General features: G+C 34.9%; 1 protein-coding gene across 4 annotated transcripts; it reads right to left on the reverse strand.

The window, feature by feature from the left end:
- Nucleotides 1-2,181: 2,181 nt before the first annotated feature.
- Nucleotides 2,182-10,158, reverse strand: LOC111892172 (disease resistance protein RUN1). 4 transcript variants are annotated; one of them, XM_042902604.2, is made up of 8 exons: nt 9,742-10,158; nt 7,903-8,555; nt 6,104-7,232; nt 5,487-6,011; nt 4,511-5,407; nt 3,799-4,423; nt 3,241-3,308; nt 2,182-2,628 (listed from the first exon to the last, which is right to left on the reverse strand). In XM_042902604.2, the coding sequence occupies exons 2-8, from the start codon at nt 8,466-8,468 to the stop codon at nt 2,569-2,571; spliced, it is 3,870 nt and encodes a 1,289-aa protein (XP_042758538.1). In that variant the 5' UTR covers nt 8,469-8,555; nt 9,742-10,158; the 3' UTR covers nt 2,182-2,568. The 4 variants fall into 4 exon arrangements, with proteins under 4 accessions (XP_042758538.1, XP_042758537.1, XP_042758533.1 ...); XM_042902603.1 differs by lacking the exon at nt 2,182-2,628 and having other exon boundaries at nt 2,635-3,308; nt 9,742-9,835; nt 9,965-10,158; XM_042902599.1 differs by lacking the exon at nt 2,182-2,628 and having other exon boundaries at nt 2,635-3,308; nt 9,965-10,158.
- Between the last annotated feature and the right edge of the window lie 1,472 nt (nt 10,159-11,630).

Below are 11,630 nucleotides of genomic sequence, written 5' to 3' on the forward strand. Positions count from 1 at the left end.
ATACTTGTGACATCTGACTAAAGTGATGTTGAACAGTTTTATGTCGTGTATCAAGCTAAACATGCTTTTGTAGGGATGCTTGGTAGCATTGATTGTACACATTAGGTGTGGGCATATTGTCCCAACACGTGGTGTGGTCAATTCACGGGAGGTGATCATGGGATGCCAACTATTATATTAGAGGTGGTTGTTTCAAATGACCTATGGTTTTGGCATGCATTCTTTGGTATGGCAGTGTCAAACAATGACCTGGACGTGCTTAGAGCGTGTCCGTTATTTAACAATATTATCCAAGTTAAAACACCAAACAAGCCATACATTGTGAATGACAATGAACATATGTATGGGTATTACCTAGGTGATAAGATATATCAAGAGTATGCTAAAATTGTCATGTCATACACATATCCAGTCGATGAAAAACAAAAATTGTTCAAGTTAGCACATAAATTTGTAAGGAAGGATGCAAAATGAACATTTGGAGTCCTCAAACAAAAGTGGCATATAATCAAACATCCGACATGAACATGAGATAGGGCAAAATTGATAGCAGTGTTGACTGCTTGTGTAATTTTACATATCATGATAATAGAAGAAGAGGATAAGGCTATTTGTGTGTATATCAGGAACGATACACTTAATATACTTTGAATAATACAAGTTGGCAGCTCGACATACTTCACAAAGGTTTTGGAAATACAAAATCGTGAAATGCACTACAATCTACGTCACGATTTGACAGAGCACACATGGGAAAGACAATTCCAAGGATAAAATGACAATGATGACGACGAGGATGAGGAAGGTGATGACAAGGTGAATGAGGACGGTGACAATGTTTTAAATATTTATGTTTTCTAAGTAATATAATATTTTATTTGGTATGTTTTATGTTTTTTTAAATATTAATTTAAATTTCTCTATGTTTAAAATATTTATTTATGTTATAAATTATGTTTTTTTTATTTTGTTTAATGTTAAAAAAATAAAAAAATAAATATTGTTGAGTGGTATCCGTTTTCAATGTCTAGTCGTTTGATGGTGGGTTTGTAATGAAGCTGCGTTGAGTTGACAATGTTTTTTGAGTGGCTTGTATGTGACCACTCCCTAGAGTATTGCAATAGTGAAAATGTATCTTTAGGTGGTCTGCTTCTTAATTTATTAATTACTCATCGTTGATTATTTTGTTATATAATGACCACAAGTGCAGCAAAATATTCCCGACATTATGTGGGCCATCTCATGTAGTTTTTTTTTTTTAACCGGAAAATCTAATCTACTCTTAAGCTAACAACACCTATTACACAACGAGACTTGAACCCTCGACCTCAAAGAGGGATGACACCACCTGATACCGTTGGACAACAAGCCCTTTGGGATAAAGCAACTACTCATGTAGTTGCTTTATCCTTTTTTATTTTTCTGTATATAACATGAACCTTTTTTTTAGAACGAGTATATGCCAAGGAGAGAACCTAGGACCTCCTTGTTAATAACTCCTTGTTAGACTCCTTTTTAGCCAAGTGGGCTAGCCCAAATTGTGAACCTTTCTTGACATTGAGTTGATGTTTGTGGCAAAAACATTATGAATTATGATCCATTTAGATTTTTTTTTCCTTATTGACATCGTATTCTACATGGTTTTAAAAAGCTCCAATTGACATCGTATTCTACATGGTTTTAAAAAGCTCCAATGTCAGTTTCTTGTTCATCGTGTGATGGGAATGGGTATGTTAGGTGACCACAAGAAGCAAAATAGTATGTACCATTTTTTTATAATCACTACCACGTACCAACAGACATTAACAAAACATTTGAAACCCACATCAAATGTAAGTGTTTGTAAATCATTCTGCTTTGGCTCTTGAAATTTTAATTGTATTCACATCTTATAATGGTCACTAATGTCATCATAATCATGCCATGTCCACAAATAAATAAGGAGGTGACTAGTAAAAAAGCTAGAGCTATCCGTTGTTTTAATGGGTACATTTTCATGGACAATACCCTTTTAATAAATATTAAATAATATGGAAGTACAATGCTGTAAGAAGAAGAAACAAAACTAAAATGCTATAATAAAAAAATAAAATAGAAAGCTCATTGTTATTTCTTGCATTTAGCCCATAACTGATGAAATTGAGAAGTATGCTATGAATGGATATCTCAATAAACTCAACAAACAAGAACGTAGCCTCTGTATTGAATTAGAACACACAAAAGCTTCTCTGTATTGAATTAAAACACTCAAAACAACACAAGAAAAACAAAGATAAACCTAATGATTTGCTAGAGATTCCAAGACCAAAATTTGACAAAGGATACCTTCACCCTCTTTCCTACTATCCTCTAATAGTACTCTAGCATAACAAACTAAATAAGTAACATACCTAAATTACCCCTCTACTAATAAGATGCTCCTTATTTACTGATTTTCCCAAAATACCCTTATCTCAAGTAGATGCTTAAGGTGCATGGTAGCAATACCCCACCCCCAAAGATTTACCTTGTCCTCAAGGTGGATAGTGATGTTGTATAGCATCTGGTATCAATTACAACGACCAATGGTCAGAATCTTTCAATACTCGAGAAAACTTGCTTGGTAGACCTTGAAGATTCCCCCTCACCCTACAAATGAAGGAAAAGTAAGAAAATTTTAAAAGTTGTGTAAGTATACACAATAAAATACAAAATGCTATGAATACAGATAGTTACTTGGAAGTGTATATATTAATTTACATTTTCTTTATTAAACAGAATTAATGACTCTTTGTGATACATCTCTTCCAAAATTTTTGAGGCAATTTATCCATTGTCAACATGATGTTTGGTCCTATCGTAAGAAGGCATATATCAATAAGATTCCTTATAAATCAAGCAAATATGCTAAAACAATTTCATATTGTTCTCCAAATTGCAATGGTTTGTTTCTAACGAAATTTTTTACCCAACAACAACATCTACTGAACATGATGAATCTATGAATTGGTCTCAAGTGTATATCACACGAATGGTGAGAATTTGATTTGGTGTTTAGACAAGGTATGAACAGAAACTCATAACCGTATTCAATGTTTGTGGAATTCTAAAATTGCCATTTTCAAGCATTCATTGCAAGGTTATAACTCATCTTATTTTGTTGCATCCTATACCAATTGCGAAATTTCATTCCTAATATTTGGTTGTGTATAACTGTTGTTCATGCGAAGAGAGAAAAGGTTTGGGTGTCAAAAAGTATGCCTCATGTGCGCCACCATTTATGCCAGGCTTCCTTGGGGATAAAGCTCTGAACCACAATTCTTTTTGTGCTGAAAACAAATAAAAAGTTATGTGTTAATCATTATTCACAAACAATCCGGTTCGACAAAGTAGTCCAGATATATTTATGTGATCCAACATATTAAAAGACTTAATCAACTGTATGTACTGATAAGCTCCCACACAGAGTAAAGTGAATAAGCAGGAAATTCACAACCAGAAACAAGTAACTGATAATGAATGATATATATAATAGGGTTTTCCCATTCTTTTGAGAGGAAGGGACTCTGCAATAGTTTGGCTACTAGAATTTTCTTAGCTAACAATCTTCTAGAAAATGAAAAGTTTAAATACCCCTCAGGGTAGGGTAAAATGGATGCCACCACACCATACCAAACCAGAAATAAAGATAGTTATGATCCATCTTTTAAAATAAATGGGTCATTATGCATCTATTTAAAGAATGTGGGTGATGGGTGACGTAGGTCATTATACATAAGACATGACAATAAAATATATTTAACAAAAAATCACATCTACCTTGAAAGTCAGGGCCATCTGGAACGAATTTATGATGATATGGAAACAAATAAATGCCAGACACAAAAAAGCGCAAGTGGTTTAGGATGTATTGTCCTGTTGTTGTTTGAAAAGGGGAGAGATCTCCACCAATTATGTGATTCCATGACTTGTAATAACCCAACACATCTTCTTCTTCTCCATTATCATAGACAAAACTCACCCCACACTCCTTTACAAATTCATTATATGGCAGGGTAACAGTAATAGTAACATGGTCACCAGCCTCCATCTCATTCATCCCAAACATCCAATGACTTAACACCACCCAACACTTTCCACCTACACAATATCTGTCCGTGTAACGTTCGTATATCCACATGCGGTTCTTTGTTATATTACTAATTGTCATCATTGGCCATAGAGGGAACTGACCATATGGAACTGGAAAACAATCATCGGGAGGTTTCAATGTGTCAGCAGAGAAGCAGAAGTTGAGTCTTGTAAGGAGGTTGTATGGAGATGATGATGATGATGATGGGATGGTAAATGATATTGATGGCCCCACGCTTCTATGTCTAAACCAACTCGGCATCTCCTCCCCCTCATACTTTGTGCTGAATATTCCAAATTCATAATACATCGTCTACCAAATACAAACCACCTTAATTAATCACCATAAGATGTATATTATACATATTCACATAGAGACAAACAATTAACTAAAAAAAACCTGGGTTCCAAATTCCTGAGAATTAGCTCCCAAATGCCTTTCGTTAAGGAAGTCTAAATTACTCCAGCCCAAGCTACGTAATACTTTTTCCTCAACACATACCATTGGTTGGATTTTGATTATGCCTTCAAATTCATATGAGAAAGCTGCGGAAGCCACCCGCCTTGGTGATAACTCTAGTGGGGACATCTCTGGATCAAATACGACTTTTCCTTGAAGATCCCCATTAACAGAAAAGAGCAACCTGCTTAGTGTACATGGAGGATGCTCAACTGACTTTAATTTTTTACAATTCTCCATACTAAGTATCTCAAGCCTAGGAAGGGTTCTCACACAACTGGGCATGGAATTTATAGGATTGCCATCTAAATATAATTCCTTTAACATGGATAGGCAACTCCAGTCCATGGGAAAGGATTTAGTGGACAAATTACTATTTGCAAGTGACAAACTTACTAGGGAACTCGGTAAAGAACTTGCAAACAACTTCAAATCACTTGGTATGGCACCCACAAAGGCAGGGGAAGAGGTTCTTGTATTTATGTCAATGTTGTTAGCCTTGCCCAATTCCAGTGAATCCGTATCCCTAATCTGGATTTGAGATTCACCAAGACTACAACCATCTAGCAACATTGTTTTAACATTCTTCAACATGCCTATGTTTCTTGGAAGTCTTTCAAGCTTCTTGCAGTAGCTCAAATCGATGAAGATAAGGTCAACACATTGCTCAATTGATTCACAAACCTCAACCAAACCAATGCAATTTCTAACTATTAACCTCTCAAGTGCAGGAAGTTGGTCAAATTCACCAAGACTATGAAGTTGTTTACAAAAACTTAAATTAAGAATCTTCAGTGATCCTAGCAACCTTTTCTCTTTTAAGCACGATCCATCCAACTGCAAAGATGGAGATAAATTAGAATAGTAGTGAAATTCATCCACTCAACATGAAAGAATGATAAATGAAATAAGTTACCTTTTTCCACGTCTCAAGTCGTTGTGGATTACTATACAACAACAGTAACATTAGCCCGATTCCATACAGATGGGATAAGGGGGAGGTAGGATGGTTGGCATCCCCCAACATAGGGTTGGGAAACTGCTTTCGTAGGAGACCATCGGCAAAGAGGAAATAAAAAAGCCAATACAAACAAATAAAAAAAAGTAAATTTTTTGAAACAGCGTCCACATTAAATCGCTGTGGATTACTATAACAACCGACAAAAGACTTGATATTGCTGTATGACAGGTCAAGGGCGACAAGATTTTGTATAGGTAAGTTTAAAGGTAAAGACTGTAAAGGGTACCCATGCATACACAACCAACTTATTTCTTTTGGAAAGTTCTCATAAGACCCATTCATATGCACATAATTGAGTTGAAGTAGCCTCAACTTATCCATGTTGTTGAATGCATCTGTTTTCAACTCAAATGATGCACACAACTTTTCCTTCTCAAGCATCCGCATGTCAAGGGAAAGGCCTACAAGATTTCCCTTACCCTAAGAAAAAACCAATGGCCAAAAATAAAAATTAGACAATAAAAAGTAGTTTGAAACATGCACACTACCGACAAGTATACACAGACTCTTACCTTTTTTTGTTTCAACACTCTGAATGACTCCTTATGACACCATAATCGACTTCGCTTCCATGGCTTGTCAAGTGATTCTTGACGTACTTCAAATCTTCCCATCTCCTGAACCAACTGATGCATCCTCAATTCGTTATTAAATCCAATATTAAGGAGACATCTATCAATGAGATTCGTGATCCCGGATCTTGTGTTTATATCACATGCCTCTAATATTGTTTCGGTAAAATCTCTATCTGTTCCAACAAAAAAACAAGCAATATGCTTAAACAACTCCTTATCATTTTTGGATGGCAAGGATTCGAAGCTCATTTTCAAGACATTATTTATAGGGGAACTAATTTCTTTCTTTAACCCTTTAATGCACCCTTCCCAATAAGATACATCTCGATTATGCAAAGACTTTCCCAAAACTTCAAGAGCCAATGGATGTCCTTTACAATACATAACAAGCTTATCAGACACCTCTTCATATCCCACCTTGGGTTGGTTGCACATGAATGCATGGGAACACAAAAGTTGTAGCGATGCAAAATAATCTAAGCCTCGAAGCAAATGCCTTTCATGCTTGGGTTTAATGTTTGTTTTGAATAAAGAACAACTCTCTGTCAACCAACTGTCCTTTGTTGTAATTATAACTTTGCTTCCGGGAAGAAATCCTTTGCTTCCAAGTAATGCATCCAACTGAACAAGAGTACTGATATCATCAAGAACTAGAAACACCCTTTTACGGGCTAGTGCATTCTCTATCTTTGCAGTGTATACCGAAACATCATGAACTTTGATTGAACTTGATTTTGAAATGTCATTGCAGAGTTGTTCTTGTAAATCAAGCAACCCATTAAACTTCCCATTACATTTCCTTGTGATATCTTCAATATAGCTGCTTGTGTGGAATTCATGAGAATATAGCCCATAGACATGTTTAGCTAAAGATGTCTTCCCAATCCCACCTATACCATAAATAGTAAGTATGTCTGTCGTATGTGATGATGCATCTTTCAACCATGAAGTTACAAAGTTAATATGATTTTCCATCCCAATAAGTTGTGGTCCAATGCTCCTTAAGTGTATATGTAATCTACGGTGGATGTCCTTCACAACTTCTTCAATAAACTCGGTCTCTAACCTGAAAATTGATTATATAAGAACTTCAAAACACAATCTACAAAACTAATGAATCAGATTGGGAGATTTAATTTATTCAAAGACCCTAACTAAGATTATATCATAGTTGTTATTATTAATCGAGTTCTCACATCAAAACCATATTGTGGTTTGCATCAATATGGACAAAATGCCATGAAATACAAGATTTCGCTAATAGGCCACCAAACTTCCCTATGTTTCTACATGACCATCAAACTTAACCATCGATGTGGTTTTACATGGATTTGAACAAAATGCCATGAAATAGTTATAGGTTATCTTTTACTACATACAACTAAAAGCAGGTATTTATCATAAAAGCCACTATGATTTGAAGGCAGTATGGTATAATTAATAGTAGACGCATAGGAAACCCATCAAACTTTGGTTATTAAATAAAAAGCATGTAAAAATCGTGGAGAAGGTTTATCGAAATGCACGAACTTCTGATAAAAAACAAACATATAAAAATTATCAGAATGCCTAATCCATCTATATGAACTGATTTATAAGATCACATATTTGAAAACTTATTTTCAATTATGTGCATCTTCCATATATCCTAATACATCAAATATATGTCCATTTGATGATTTAGAAAAACTTATTGAAATGCATACGGAGATGAATAAGAGTAAGAAAGCGGTCACCTGCCATTTGCGTCATTCCCTTTTAAATTAGCAACTTCTATAAGTGCTTTATTCCATCGGTCCATCTTTTGAGCCCATTGACTTCTTTTATTTACATTTGTCTCTTCCTCCATTGTCTGTTTATGCTTAGCCATTGCATCCCCAAAGCTACTTTGTTGCTTCCTAACATGTGTGGGCTCCACATGATAAAATATTGGAATAACAATATGGTTGGATGTCATACGCTGCTCAAGGATCAACACCAATTCATCAAGGCACCATGTTGAAAAAGCGTAATTTTTAGACAACACTATAATAGAAGCCTGGGATGCCTTAATTGCAGTCTCCAGTTCTGGTTTCAGATCTTCCCCTGTTTCAATCTCTTCATCATCCAAAAAGGTATTGATATTGGCATCAATGAGGGCCTTGTGAAGGTGATCAGTGAAACTATGACGAGTGTCAACACCTCTAAAACTTAAAAATACATCATATCTATGATCATCAGTTGATGAACTATGACCATGAGTTGATGAAGGAGGAACATGAGAAGATGAAGATCCTTCTGGAATTTCAGATAGAACCACCATAATAATTTACGGGTTATTAGTTATGAAAGTTGGTTTCACTGGCTTTCTTCACTTGTGCTTTAATGCGAACACCCATACAAAATGCCTCTGCATAATAGCAAATTATTGATTACAAGATGCAACTTAAATCTCATCTGCTAATAGCAAAGCGTTGATATAAAATAAAAATTACACTGCCATGTGAGTTATTTAAAAAGTAGCTGCTCACTTAACTGAATTCAGTTTTTTTTCTTTATTATTATTATTATTATTTTGCTAAGTTGGGTTGTAGGAAAATATCTAATCAATTTGTTCATTTGTTGTACATCTCTCTTTTGTTTTGGTAAACCCACATAAGTATTCTTATTGTCGTATAAATAAAATCCATCTGAAGTTCATTTACATATTAAACAAATCAACACCAAGTTCACATACATAAGTCTACACACACAAATTCGTAAATACTTGTGTGCTAGATAAATCATATAGTAGTGTAAATTTACCCTTTCGTAAGGTAAATGCTTTGAATCTTTTTGTCTACTAATGCTTTAAGACAGGACATGATAGAACAAGTTGTACTGCTTGGGACAAAATTGCAATTTTTGATCTCTTGATCTCTCATCTACAAAAAAGACATAAATGCCCTCCTGATCCTCATAACTGAAATGCCCTTGAACTCTAAGGTTTTCATTTATACAACTTTTGGGACTTCATTTCTTTTTTCCATAGGGGACTGTTTTGGAGGCTGTTTCAGCTATCCTAGGAAGCGAACTATCGTGTAGGGATAGTTGTTAAGGGCAAAAACGTCAGAGACAACAACAAAACCCTACAACAAATTAACAGGTGAAACTAAATCCAATTAACCAAGAAATGTGAAGTTTCACAACGTAGAATTAGAAGAATGTTTTCTGTATCAGAAGTAGAACAACTTATGGAAGAAGTTGAAACATTTGAACCAATGTCATATGTCTTAAATCTACAAAGAAATCTCTCATCGGTTTTGTACCTTTAAACATAAACCTAATCCAGCTTATTTTCAAACAGAGAGAGCATTACTTCTTTGGTTCTGGATCTAGACTATGATTATGCACTACCAAAATCCTAATTTTGATTCAAGCACAATAACACCCGGATGTCTTACAATCTTGCTTCAACAGATTGTAATATTGAAGCTTGTTGATTTTGAGTATTTAGCTTACAATTAAGGATTAAGGAATCAAATGTAAAAATTGTGTTAATGAATTCAAAATATAAAGTGATTATGGAAGCAATTTTTGAGAATCCGAGAATTTACCAGTCTGTTCAAAGTTTTGTTTATCATTCTGGACATCAAGCAAGAACGTGCTGGACTTTAACAGTGTAACTGATATGTAAACTAAAAAAAGTTGCTGAAATAAACAAAATTTTAATCACTTGTTTATGAAAATTGAAATGATTATGATGTGATCTGTGATTGATAAGTGAAATTCTTAGACAAGCAAAAGTAGCTTGTAAGGATGAGCAGAGTTTACATAAACCTGAAACGGCGATAACAGAGGAAAAATCAACAGAGACAAAGGCCAAGAAAGATGAGCAGTAAGTCAACAGGAAACGGTTAGTCAACGATGAACGAAGGGAGATGGCGAGAGTATAAACAAACAACGAAAATGTTCGGGTTTTCTTTTGCGTTGGGATCGGTGACTTTCAGGGTTTTTCAAAAAAAGAAGACATCGAGAGAGTATACACAAACAGGGTTTTGCATATTTTGATTTTTTTTTTTAATAAATTTTATTCTGGGAGACAAGTTTACAAATAAGGTCTTGCGGTTTAGTGAAATTTTTACTTTTAGACAAAATTTCAAAAACAATACAACACCAGTCCGTATGGTCTTATTTTCTTACATATATAGTCCTTTTTACCAAAACCATTAAACTTTTCATTTAAGTTCAGCTATAAAAAAGACTTTTTTGACCTTTTTGTCATGTATCCTTTTTTTTCTATATCATATGTGAACACCCAACACCGTCCTACTTACCTACCGACCACCACAATTTACTACTACTTACTACTATTGGTAGCCGATGTAGTTAGTTGGTAGGGGTAGCACATGCTACCCCTCAATATCTCCGCAGAAGTTACAAAAAAAAAAATTGGATTTTATATCTTTGATCTAATGTGCACTTGGTACAACTCGAATTAAAGTCATACTATTGGCTAAATCAATATCTCCGCAGAAGTTACAAAAAAAATGGATTTTATATCTTTGATCTAATATGCACATGGTGCAACTCCAATTAAACGTCCCACTATTGGCTAAATAAAAAAATCCAAATAAATAGCCCATTGCGTGAATCAATTAGCTAAGAGAAATTAAATTGCCTCCTACCTTTGGGTAGGAACTCCACCAATTATGTTTTTCCATGACTTGTAATAACCGAACGCATCTTCTTCTCTATCATTATACACAAGACTCACCCCACATTCCTTTACAAGTTCATTATATGGTGATGTAATGGTAATCATAACATGATCACCAGCCTCCATCTCGTTCATCCCAAACATCTAGTGACTTTACACCACCACACACTTTGGATCTACACAATATCTGTTCGTGTAACGTCTGTATATCCACATGCGTTTCTTTGTTATATTACTACTTGTCGTCATCAGGAGGTTTCAATGTGTGCAAATAGCAGAAGTTGAGTCCAGTAAGGTTGTTTGGAGATGATGATGATGATGATGGGATGGTAAATGATATTGATGGCCCCAAGCTTCTATACTTAAATCATCATGACATCTCGTCCACCTCATACTTTGTGCTGAATATTCTAAATTCATAAGATATTCTCTACAAAATACGACCACCTTAATTAAATATACATACATAACAATTATATTATACATATTCACATAACTACTGACAGTTAACTAACTGAACAAAACTTAGATTTTAAATTCCCAAGGATTAGTTCCCACACACCCTTTGTTAAGGAAGTCTACATTAATCCAACCCAAGCTATGTAATACGTTTTCCTCAACACCCACCATTGCTTGGATTTTGATCATGCCTTCGATTTTCACAGGACCAGGTGTGAAATCTAACCACCAGTTTGATGATAACTCTAGCGGGGACATTCCGGATCAAATACAACATTCTTTACAAAACTCCCATGACGAGAAAAGAGGAACAACCTGCTTAGTGTA

The sequence above is a fragment of the Lactuca sativa genome, chromosome 1 (assembly GCF_002870075.4).
Source record: "Lactuca sativa cultivar Salinas chromosome 1, Lsat_Salinas_v11, whole genome shotgun sequence".
Taxonomy (NCBI): domain Eukaryota; kingdom Viridiplantae; phylum Streptophyta; class Magnoliopsida; order Asterales; family Asteraceae; genus Lactuca; species Lactuca sativa.